Source organism: Borostomias antarcticus, assembly GCF_949987555.1.
Source record: "Borostomias antarcticus genome assembly, chromosome: 2".
Classification (NCBI taxonomy): Eukaryota; Metazoa; Chordata; class Actinopteri; order Stomiiformes; family Stomiidae; genus Borostomias; species Borostomias antarcticus.
Window position 1 is genome coordinate 17,218,488 of NC_140235.1, and position 12,528 is coordinate 17,231,015.

Genomic DNA, 12,528 nt, shown 5'->3' on the forward strand with positions numbered 1-12,528 from the left:
CTGCATTTTTAACTGGGTGGGAAAGGGAGAGAAGAGGGCCTTCAAGGACACACTGATGCAGGACTGCATGTTTGGTGAGCCTGCACCTCAAAATACTAGGATTAGTACTTTACTCCTCTGAGACACAGAGAGTAGACAGAATTGAGTATTAGGGCCCATTCATACTCTACATATTCATACTCTACGCATATTCTACATAAGCGCAAGCAATGCAAGCTTCGCAAGGCTACGCAAGACTTCCTTGCGTGTGTCATGCCGAAATTTGTCACTTGATGCAAGCACAAATGCAATTCCTTGTGTTTCCGATAGGGATGCTAAACTTTCACCATGGTTTTCGCCGTATAGACCTATTTGCCCCCCCTGCTGGACTGGTGATATATTACATCTGACAATACACACAAGCTCAGAGTGGTATTGGAGCTTACGCTCATAACGTAGCTTGCGTTGCTTACGTGAGTATGAATCAGGCCTTGGTGTGAATCAATTATATGAAGATAGGCTTGAGGGTGGGTTGATGGGTGAATTGCTCAATTAAGGCCGCCTGGAAATCTAGTACACTAAACAGTACACACTGGAACGCATCCACTGCAGCTTTCTTCTCCCTATTATTATAATAAAAAATAAAAAAATTATAACTTTTTTTTTTTTCAGTTGCTGCTCGTCAATTTGACCGCAGGCTGACGGAATTGACTTACAGGGATGGAGTGCAGAAGTGGCTGCGTTACGCACCAGAGAGGAATGGCGGGGTACGACGGAAAGAGAAGTCTAAGAGTTAAAAGGACTAGGTATAATTCCTTCAGATTAAGTTCATACCTGTTGATCTGTGATTTAGCTGCTCTCTCCCGTCCTTTCACACTTTCTACTGTTTCGAGTGGGTTTGTTATTTTTTGCTCATGTCGTCTTATTCTGCACGACAGCCTTTCTGAGTATGACAACCCTGTTTGCAGATGCCAGGTTTTTGTGTCCCCTGGAGTTTCAGGAAATGTTTTGTGTGAATGTTGTGTGCTTAAGTGTACAAACGATGTACAATGTTCATATAATTGAAACAAAGTACTGTTATAAATAAATAACTGAATGAGTAATGGGCTCTTTTTTTGTTCATAGAGCATTGTATAAGATATCTTGGTAGGTTCCCTGTAGTGTCTCAGATGTAGTAGCAGGATGTACGTGCCATATACAAGCGCAAGCTACTTGTGACTATAGAAAGCAAGAAACTGGGTATGGAAAGCACAAGATTGGAAATGGAATATAAGCGGCACTAATAAAGGTCAAGCTAGCGATAAGAAAGCTGAAACAGGATGAAAGTAAATTCGAACACAGTATAAAATTATTGATTACTAGTTATTTTGAATAACATTGTTTCAATGTATAATGCAATGCATAATATAGTTGAATCAATGTTGATGCAATTCTACATTCTTTCAAAGTTGATCATATCGTAATTGAATCAAGGTTGATTCATTGTCGGGATTGATTGAAAATTCAATGTTCTTTCAATGTTGATCATAGCGAGCACTTTCAATGTTATTTTCAATGTCTGACATCAATGTTGATCTCAATCTTCAGCGTGACAATATCTCAATTTTGATTCAATGACTTTTTGCCATCTGGGTTACCACTCTTATCATCGAGTAACATGTGTTGTCAGCAAATCTATAGACCACGCCCGCGATAGACCACGGTTCGCGCTGAAAAACCTACTATTTTTTGGTGCCGGTTCAGAACCAACTTTGGGGTTCCCGAACTCATTTATTTTTGGTCGAAATGCTCGGAACCGTTCAAAATTAGATTCGCGAACCGGCACCGAACCAGTTCCTTCTTGGTGGAAAAGGGCTTGGACTTGATCCCTGGGCGCCATGAACGCCCACTGCTCTTGGCTGCCCCTGGAGGAGGACGGCTTGGATGGGAGAAATGCAGGGAACATTTTCCACCGGCGATCGACCCGATGCTATTGGCGAAAATTGCATATGTGTGTGTGCCGTGTGTCACATTGTGGCCAAATAAAGACCCCCCACCCCTCTCGGTTCCTGTAAAATTAACAGGTGAAGGATGAAATTCAATTTGTTTCATCTGTAGGCTATTATCAACTGGCATAACCTGCGCTATCTTTGCTCGGCGTATTGGATATCTCTATATGGCCGCACCCTTGCTAGCTATTTCTGCCCTACACTCCAGCTCAGTAGGTGGCGGTAATGCACCAATGCAACGTTGGATGTCAAACCCCCGTAAAACGCCCAGAGACGAAGAAAACGGTTTTGTGTAATACATCCTCGGGCCTGCCTCCCCCAAGGAAGCCCGCCTCACCCCCTCCCTGCTGGGCGGGCGGCTTCCCCGAATCCCGATGAGCTCAACGCGAAGTAATTACGGAAGTCAGTGGAGAGTGCTGCGGCTCACACAAAAGCATTTTCCAGTCCGTCTTGAAGATTGCCTTTCAGCGTAGCTGGCTGAAATTCGTTGGTCTCTCGGGTTTCCACCGGGGCGAACGAATGAGCTGGCTAGATAGATGGCGATGAAACTTTAACTAACTCTGCCTCTGAACGTAAATTTAAATTGTTTAGCCAGCTAGCGTAGTTGATAAGTTAGCTATGGTCAGCAATACACACTCTGGAAAAGTAAACACAATGCCAGGCCGTGCAAACGGATTCATATGATACTCCTCGTTGACACAGTAAGTTATTCCGACTATTCAAGCTAGCTCAAGCTAACGTTAACAGGGCAGCTTGCCCATTCAGCGCTACCCAACATTACGTTTGTTTTGCTAACTTCGCTAGCTAGCTATTTGCTAACCATGAGGTCTAACATTAACAACCAATTTGGTATCCAAGCTAAACGTTAACTTTCGTGTATTATGTGCTAACCTTAGCTAGCAAGCCAGCAATGTAGCACTAAATGTCTGGTAGACTGAAGGTGCCCCCATAACACGTTGGTGAATGTTTAAATTTCAGCTACTTTTCCCCCAGGCCGTTCCTACAAAATAGAGCATGTTCTCAGGGAACTTTTAACAAGTTAGCTACTTTATCAGTCATCTCATCTCCCAGGCCATTCAGCCCTTATGAATTTGTCTTCTACAGGGGCTGTTTGCTGTACTATGAGCTCCTGCATCCAGTAGTATCTCACAATGGAGTTATACTGGTACATGTAAGTTTACATTATTCACATGATGAAGGTATCTTTGAATAATTTGAATAACGTCAAATTAATTTGGTGAAACCAGTTTGTCTTACTAGAGTCTGACGACAATCTCATATGCTCTGTTTTATTTGTCACTGTAGAGTTGTCATCATATTCATTATCATCAAGATCTTCTTCTATGTATGCTGGTACCGGTCGCGCCAGCGACAGCTGGCAGCCTACCTTAGCAACCCTCGCAATGCACAGATAGTCATCGTTGGAGGGAGGGCCTACCTACATCAGATGTGTGAGAGACAGAATGTAAGTCGCTTGTTCAGACCCCCCCCCCCCCTCCCCCCCTTTGTCCACACAAACCTCTCAACAGGAAACCTCAATACTAAACCAAACAGACCTTTGCTTGTTTATAATGGAACTCACAGGATAGCTATGATTCTTAAATCTGTGAAAGGGTGAGTTAACCCCACACTGCTAGATTTAACACAACACCACTAGACCATGGGGTCAAATGGGAGTCACTTCTTCCTAGTCATGCATTAAGAAGCAGCGGAGAGACTCTCTGTGTCAAGGCCTCATGAGGACTGTTGGTAAGCCACACCGACAGAACTGTGTAGAAGTGGTGTTTACTCGTTTTTTACTCTGAGTAGTACTACTCACTTTCACTCTGAATGGAATGGCCCACTCATGTTGGGTTCCTCAGTGACTGGTTAGCCCTAAACACTAGATTGGAGCTGGCTTGTTTAGGGACAAATAACCCCTAAGCTAAGCTTGAGTTGGTTGCATAAATGTGTGTGTGAGAGTTATTATTTGTTTGCTTTTGTGTGTGACCTTGATGACACTGGGATGTGTGCGGCCTTCTGCCAAGCAAATGAGTCGAATCGGGCAGGTTGAGAGTACCCAGTACTTGTTAAATCTAACTCAAGCCCGTGAAAGCCTCGGTGCCAGAAAGAAGAGCCAGGATGGACGGTGAGGCATAAATAGACGTCTGTGAAGGGAGATGACCGCCACCAACCATCACACACCGTCTTTTCCAGACGTGTAAAATGACATCCACCTCTCAGCGTCACTTTGTAGTGCGGGCCGGATGCTCCGGCCATTCCCACCTGCTGCAGGTTGCCTTTAGTTTATCAGGCCAATCTGGACAATATTTCTGACAGACTGGACTGTGTCTTTGATCAGTGATGTGTTGAAGTGTTCATTGACTGGTCTTGGATAAGGGGAGTTTCTCCAGTGCTACCAACACCGCCGCATGCTCCGAGACCTGACATCCACTTCTCCGTTCCTTCCCTGTTGTTTTATCGCTTCTCGTACAACACCTGGAAGCAATCTTCATTCATCAGCACTCGGCTCATGTTCAACGTTGTTCTCCCTCCATCTCTCCCCCAACCCCAATCCACCGTCCCTTTTAATAGCACTCAAAGTCTATTCAATACCAGCTCTACCTGTAGCAGTTCTTTTGATTGAAGGCGTCATGTGTGGCTCACTGGCCTAACAGCCAGAACAGACCCCTAGGGAGCAGCCTGTGGCCTCTCGAATGTCTTCGCCCCCATAACCAGTACTGTTTATTATGCTCCCTGCCCCTCCACTAGAATACTATAAGTGGCCCTTTTTTCCAGATGTGCAGCCCTGAGAATGAGGGTTATTTTTAACTCTGGTGGTGAGGGACTGTTGCTCAACAGGAAATGCGCCCACTTTTGAGAACCAGGCTGTGATTGGGTGGGGATTCTTGTAACCTGCTGTAACTGGAAACTGCTCCTTAGCGTAAACAAAATGCAGTACAGTACTACGTAAGACTTGCTGCCGTAGTTCCACCAGGCCTTTATTTTCTGGTGTGTTTTATATACTGGAGGAACTTCCTGGTAGATCCTGATGGAGAACTGTAGCCGTGGTGTAAACAAGGACAGGGCTAGTTTCCAGCCACACGGGCGTCCTTCAGCCTCCACCTGGGGAGTGTCAGCCGCACGCCGGGTAGTGGGAGCAGGGTCAACGACCTGCTGCGCCCCAGACCCCACACTGCCTTGCTTCAGCCCTCTCTCTCTCTCTTTCCCTTTCTCCCTCCAGTCCCTGGTTCATGATTATTCCTGTTTATATTTGAGTGGAATGTGTAGCAGAGAGCCCCGCCCCACCGCCAACCATCCGTAACCTCTCCCTCTGAGAGGTCTCTTGAGAGAAGCGGAGAGAGAGACGGGGCAGAGCAGCTGGCCCCGGTGCAGAGACTCGTCCTCTGGCTCGCGTTCGCCCGGTTTCCATTGTTGGTTCCGCAGCCCTCGCTCTCGGACGTTGCGGCCCGTTAATGTTTCACGTTAAGTGGGCCATGGAGACAAGGAGAGAGTTGAGGGCTCCCGTTCAATTGGATGCCCCCCCCCAGGGGCGTCCTGGTGTTTGAGTACCCGCCGGTGACGTCCTGAATCACCGCAGATCTGAGCTGGTTGATAGAGGAGCGCGAGCAAAGCTCACTGGGGTGGTCAGTTTCCATGACTCCCAACCGGGCCTGAACCTGCAGCTCGTTAAGAGGGCGTGTTGAGGTAGATCACCACCTCTGCTTCGTTCCTGTGTAACTGTTCTGTGTTCAGACAGGCGTTTGCTTGCTATAGCTGTAGACACTGTTCAGCCTCACCATTGCCTATAAAAAAGGTTTATGGCGTCTCTTTTCTGTAAACAACTGTGCTTATAGCTTGGCGCGTGTGAGTTTTTGCCCGTGTGTGCGAGTTTGTCGGTGCACCGTGTGAGTTTGTGTGTGCGCCTGTGAGTTCTGGCCAGTATCAGTACACTTGACTACCTACGTTAAATGCAATTCTTGTAAGTTGCTTTAGATAAAAGTGTCGGCTGCTAAATGACTGTAATGTGTGTGTCGGTGTGCAGTCAGAAGTGTTCACAGCAGTTTTTCTCCTCCACAGTCGACATCCGTCTGGCCCAGCTGGTACGGCGTTCAGGACGAGGCCTCAGTAGGGGAACCGTCCTCCTCCCTCCCCCCGACCGCCTCCTTCTCCCACCTGGACATGCCCCCGCCCTACGAGGCTGTCTCTGGAGGTAACGCACGCGCGCATAAACATGCTCGCTCGCACAAAAGCCTACAGCTATGGTCTTCACAATGCCCACATTTTCAGCTTGGACTCGCATACCAGCTCAGAATCACGATTGGCGATAACCTGACGATACCACGGCGAAACCCACAAAATTATATGAGCAAACTGCATTATCTAGATGGCGGCAGAATCCACACAAATTCATCTAATACAGGGCACCCGTCTTTTGTCGGCGTTCCAGGGTGACCCTTGCTACAACGCTTCCAAAAACGTTATAAACATTGCACCTGTGAATGCACTCTGTGTTGCTGCACTCTTAGTATGTGGCTCTGGCACCGACGTTTCATTATGCAACCCTACGTAGAGTGCACACTCACTTGCATGTACTCCACACACACACAAGCACTCTCACACACACACTTGTTTTTTCTTCTTCTATGAAGAGGATGTGGTTCACTGACCTTTTTTAGCTTGTGGAAACAGCGCAGGTGGAAATGTCATGCTGAAACCTCTCATTAATTATGCTCTTACAGTATTCTAGATCTGGGGATTCACCCAAAAATAGCCTAGATAATAGGATTGCATTGAGCACATCTTGATACTTTAGTTGGAACACATTTCCCCAGATGGGATGTATAAAGGCTATGGCATGGAGCCTAGGCCAGCAGACCTGTTTTGCTGTATGAGGAGGAGTAAGCACCAGCATGACCGACTCGTTAGGTGGAATGTCAGCGGGTTCTTCTCCCAGGTGTCCCCAGCGTGAAGTCCTGACCCTGGGATCCCGGAGAGGAGCAGCGGTCGAGGCGGCGGACCGCGAGCTACGGACGGCAACCGCGTCCGTGAACGCCGGTCCTCTGGAGGGCGTCCTGCGCCTCGTATTGTGGAACTGCGCTGATGCGCCTCGTGGCTGATATCTCGCCGTTCATCTGATCTAGCGACAGCAGGGGGGAGTTCCCGGCTCACAGCTCTTGAACAAGCGACCTATTGTGTATTCATGGAGATTAAAACGCCCGTATTGCCGTGGAATCATTCATTTAAAAAAAAGCACTGCCAGTTTCCTAGGTGAGGTGAGGTGAGGGTGAGAGAGAGAGAGAGAGAGAGAGGGAGAGAGGGAGGGAGAGAGAGAGGGAGAGAGGGAGGGAGAGAGAGAGAGAGAGAGATTCATGGACATTTGAGAACAATGGCATGCGGCTGTTGGGAGACGTCGTGCTCAGTCCTGAGCAACCGCCGCCTCCCGCGCTCTCATGGCGTCCTCACAGCCAACTTTCTCCACCGCATACAGTATCGTGTTGCATTTGTGATGAATGGAACAATGTAATACATTAAATGAAGATAGAAAAAAAGATGATTAATTGGCGCTACTCTTCAGGGCCATCTCCTCCATAGCACTTCTAATTCCGGGCTTGCACGAGAACACAAGCAGTTGCGGTGTTATTGACAATCGGTGGAAGAGTCTAGAAGAGCCGGGTTTGACATCATCGAGAGTCAGCAGAAGCACCTTGTGTATTAACATTATAATTGCCTCTTGCTGTCGTTGCCAGTAGCCCAATCAAAAAATGGGTGTGTTGAAATGAAACAGGTGAGGCGCTCCCCTCTCTCCCACCACTCTGAGTGCGCCCGTTTTGTTACAAGGGTTAGGGTTACGCCATGGCTGTCTACCAACAATAGGCCGAAAAATATCACCTCCAATCACATGGGGACTTTGCCTATAGCTGTACTTACTGGACTGATTGTTTAGAGAGTTACCACTGTTATTGCAAGGAACAATGCATGGTCACTCCATGCTCGCGCCGCACACACAATATTATCACAATGACACACACACTGTATATATAAAACATCGTACACACATTACACTCTGTACACTTACTGTATATACACTCCATTTTGTATTTGTATTTTGTACTGCTCAGACATTTGCACTGTCCTGTCTTATCCCTGCACCCTGTCTAATGTTGTCTCCATCAGTGTTAAGCACCATAGATGGACCAAAGCAAATTCCTTTTTTTAGATTTTTATGCCTCCGCCAGGCGATTATGGTTTCGGGTTGTCCGTATGGCCGGCCGGCCGTACATCCGATTTTTGTTAATGCAATATCTCGGGAATGCATTGATGGAATTTCTTCCCCTTTGGTAGAAATGTTCATTGGCACTCAATGATAAACTGCTTAGAGCGTGGGGGTCAAAGTTCAAGGTCACTGTGACCTCACAAAATATGTTTTTGGCCTGATGAACACAATATCTCAAGAAAGGTTTAACGGAATTTGTTCATATTCTGGTAAAATCTCCAGTTGGACTCAAGGATTAACTGATTACATTGTGGGGGTTAAAGGTCTATGGTCACTGACCTCACAAAAGGTGTTTTTGGCCTGCTGAACACGATATCTCAAGAACGGCTTGACAGAATTTGTACATATTTGGCCAAAATGTCCTGTTGTACTCAATTAGATTAATTGGATTAGATTTTGGTATTCAAATGTCAAAGGTCAAGGTCGCCATGACATCACAAAAGGCACTTTTGAACGCTAATGCTAACACTAATGCTAGCTTTAGCTAGCTGGTGTTAGCGTTAGCATTAGCTAGCATTAACGTTAGGGTTAGGTTAGCAATTAGTTAGGGTTAGGGTTAGTTAGGTTAACTGCAACTTGCATTGTTGGGCGGAGGTATTTAGCCGCTACGTGGTTTTTCTAGTTTTTAATAAGCTACTAAAGCTTCAAAATGAAGTTCAAAGTATAAATTTAATTTGGGGCGCCTGTGGCTTAGGAGGTACAGCAGATCGTTCAATTCAGTGGTTCGAATCCAGACTCTTCCTGTCCACATGTCGAAGTGTCCTTGTCCTTGTCCCAGAATTGCTCCCAATGAGCAGGCTAGCACCTTGCATGGCAGCTACTGCCATTGGTGTGTGAATGTGTGAGTGTATCGGTGAATGAGGTCATTGTAACGCTCTTTGGATATAAAAAGCTATATATGTGCAGACCATTTACCATATTTAGTACAATGTAGGCTTCCTATAATATGCTCACATTTACTAAGGAAATTAACACCACAACTATTTCATGGGCTGAATTAGCTACTGTTCCATATAGTGAATTAGCTACTAGTCCTCCTACCTGACGAAGTGGTATTTTAAGAAAAAAAACGTTAACATACAGAGACGAGTCACAATTCTAAATTAATCAATTCCGCTTTCATTGCGTGAGAACAGCAAAGTCTCTGAAAATCCATACCAGGTTTTGCTCGTTACCTTGCCGCTGTTACCTTGCAGTGAGCGATCAGCGGGGAGTGGCAGGCAAAATAAATTGAATTTGAGATTAGAAAAAGTGGGGGGGGGGGATAAAACTTATATTTTGAAATGAATTAATATGACGACCAGCTACATTCAGGGGAATGTCCCTGGGCTGGGGTTTCAGTTCATCTCTATGTAGGTTTGTGGCTGGCACACACCTCCACGCAGCACTGTGGCAAAAGCTTTTGTGCTGTACTGTGACTAGCGAGTTGATTGGCTCAATTTCGCTTGCTGCCTTTTACTAACTGTCAATGCACACGCATACAGATACAAACACGCATCCGCAGTATCAGATTTCCACGCATCATTGGCCCAATCCCACTGTCCACACACAGATTTATTGTCTTTCTATGCAGGCAGCTCTCGACCCCCCCAAATCGTTTTTTCTCCAGAAGCAGACAGGGCGCTGAGGGTAGTATTGATTGGATTCCTTTGATGTCCGCTAAGTCACCTTTCCCCTCTGAACTCACAGCGGACGACCTGAAGCCGCCTCCATACAGCGAGTGTGCCCAGAGTGACCAGGCCGACGCCCCCAGCCCTTCCCGCCCCGCCCCCCCGCCGTGTCTCGCCGAGGGAGACGACGCTGGCAGCCTCGGTGAGGCCCCGCCCCCCTACACCCCTGGCCCCACCGCACCAGCCAATCGGCAGGAGGGTCCTACCAGCCTCAACCAATCGCATTCAGAGAACAGACCCGTCTAGACCAATCCGCCGACTCTCCAACTCCCCAGCGCTGCCTCCATCCCCTGGGCTCCCAGCGGCCTGCCAGGCTCGCTCTCTCTCGCCTCTGAGGAGAGGGAGCAGATTGATTTGTGCGTGTGCGTGTGTTTTAATTGGTATTCAAACCAAGTTGTTTTTTTTCTATTTTCTACTGTTTGAGAAGCGGTTGCTGATGAATAATGACATGATGATTCTGTGGATGGAGGCTGCTTGCCTCAGGACCACTCTTCCACAACAACAGCCTTCAGGTTCCTCAGGCATAGACCAGAGGACAGGAGAGAGAAAGTGACACAGACGGCCAGTAGGACCGCAGACAGGAGGCAGCTCTCCAATGATGGCCCTTTACAGCTGCATCCAGACCAGCGCTTCACAACGCGCCCTCACTCTGTCATTTCCTGAGACAGACCCGAAAATAGCCAGACAACAGAGGTGCTAAGAGCAGTGAAGCTCAAAAGTAGGGAACAGCATAATTTCTAAGAAATCTTGTGAATGAAACATACTGTAGTTAGATATGGCTAGTGGTTGATTAATAGGGCTATTGTACAATCAGCAGTGACCCCACTGCATAACATCAGCCTCTTTCACATTCACTTCACTGTCACAGGCTGCTGTCAGCCATTTTGTTTGTTTCTTTTTGTTTTGTTATCTGCTCATTGGAGACAGGGCATAGATACTTTACTATGCAAGTGTTCTCGTCTTGCAACATTTTTAGATTTCCCCGTTGTAACGTATATGACGATGTATCCAAGTGATTAATCTCCACTTGTTGAACTGTGTACAGAGGTCCCTGTGATAGATGCAAAGAGAAACGTAAACTATGTTGTACATGGGATGAATTTAAACTTCCCCTGAAAGCCCACAGTTGTATATCTCTCAAGGAGCGGTTACACATGAGCTCAGAATCCCCTTTTTTGTGATGACAAATCATAGTGCATCTGTGTCGGATCAGTTGTGATCTTCCTCAAGCGCGCTTGCATAGAAACTACACAGTTGAGTTAACCAAATAAAAAGCTGCATTGTGACTTACAATTTAAGTGATACAGTCGTTGATATAACCTTTATTTGCAAACTTTATTTTAATTCCCATTGTTTCAATGCTTGACATATCAAACCACCCTAAACAAGTAGCCTTATACATTCTGTGGATTTAACAGTTCATTTTCTTCATGATTGCGGAGGGTATTTCTTTAATAAAACGATGTTCATAATCTTGTCTGAAATGAAGTCTTTGTCGACATCTCTTGCAATACAACAGGTTTTTTTTTTCCGCACACATTATAGAGAAGTACTCAAGCAAGACTAATCTGGTAGAGAAAGGGGACGCGCTGACTTCCTCATGGCAAGTCATTACTTCCCTGAATAGGGTTCAAGTGCATTTCAAGTCCATTTTACAATCCGAGGTTAAAATGAATGTTTAGAAAAGCGGAAGAGGAATAGAATCTTGTGATCAATTGAGATAGTGAGCCTAGTGTTGTGTGCGCTAGTGTTGTGTGCGCTATCTTATTGAATCAACCCTACTTCCTTTTGTTTTTTGTTCGAGGTCACCAGAATGAATCACTTGTAGTGTGATGGTTAGCCACAAGGGAGAGATGTTGCACCATGATATATTTTAACCCAACCTGTGTAACTGCTGAGGCTCAGACAGCGGCCTTTAATGAACACTCACATGATGTGTGCTTTCAAGTACAGACCTTTATCATCTTTTTTTCTCACCAGGTCCATAGTTTATATTCCAAGTGATAGTTTGTGCAGAAGGTCATTCAGATCATTTGCGCACAGCTGAGTTTTATCACTGAGTAAATAAATAAGATGGTCTGAAAAGCCTAAAAATCGATATCTGCAGTCCTGCAATGGAATGTCAAAGGAAGACTCACTCAAGGACACCCATTTTACACACACACACACACACACTCCTCTCTTCATGTTCAGGACCACTAAAGAGACGACAGAAACAGAATTAGAAGTGAATTTTAGACAGTGGAAATTGGGCCCAGGAATCACACCAACCTCAGGTAGGAGGACTACCTATCGAATGTTAAGTATTCTTGGAGTGTACGTTGTGTCTGCGGAAAAACACCCCACCTTTTTTTTTTTTATTCAGCACGGAAGCACATTCCCCTGGTGGATGTGGTGTGGTGGTTACCCTACTAACACACGCAGGTTGCGCAAACGTTCTACATACGGCCGCTATAGGTGACGATTCATCTGCGCCACGTGCGGAAATTACGCGGCCATTTACGGAAACGCGAGATCTGCCGATTAGTAGGCGCTACGTAAGAACGTCACGTCATTCATAAGTTGCGGCCGCGTGCAAAAAACGCACGTGATCACGTGGGCAGGAACTTCTGTAATAAACTCACTTGGCTGAAAC

General features: G+C 46.2%; 1 protein-coding gene across 1 annotated transcript; it reads left to right on the forward strand.

Moving 5' to 3' along the window:
* The first annotated feature begins 2,369 nt into the window (after nucleotides 1-2,369).
* On the forward strand, nucleotides 2,370-11,359 carry LOC311329699 (uncharacterized protein). Its single transcript, XM_084461598.1, has 5 exons — nucleotides 2,370-2,668; nucleotides 3,072-3,138; nucleotides 3,273-3,432; nucleotides 6,027-6,159; nucleotides 9,913-11,359. The coding sequence occupies exons 2-5, from the start codon at nucleotides 3,119-3,121 to the stop codon at nucleotides 10,137-10,139; spliced, it is 540 nt and encodes a 179-aa protein (XP_084317724.1). The 5' UTR covers nucleotides 2,370-2,668; nucleotides 3,072-3,118; the 3' UTR covers nucleotides 10,140-11,359.
* The last annotated feature ends 1,169 nt before the right edge of the window (nucleotides 11,360-12,528 follow it).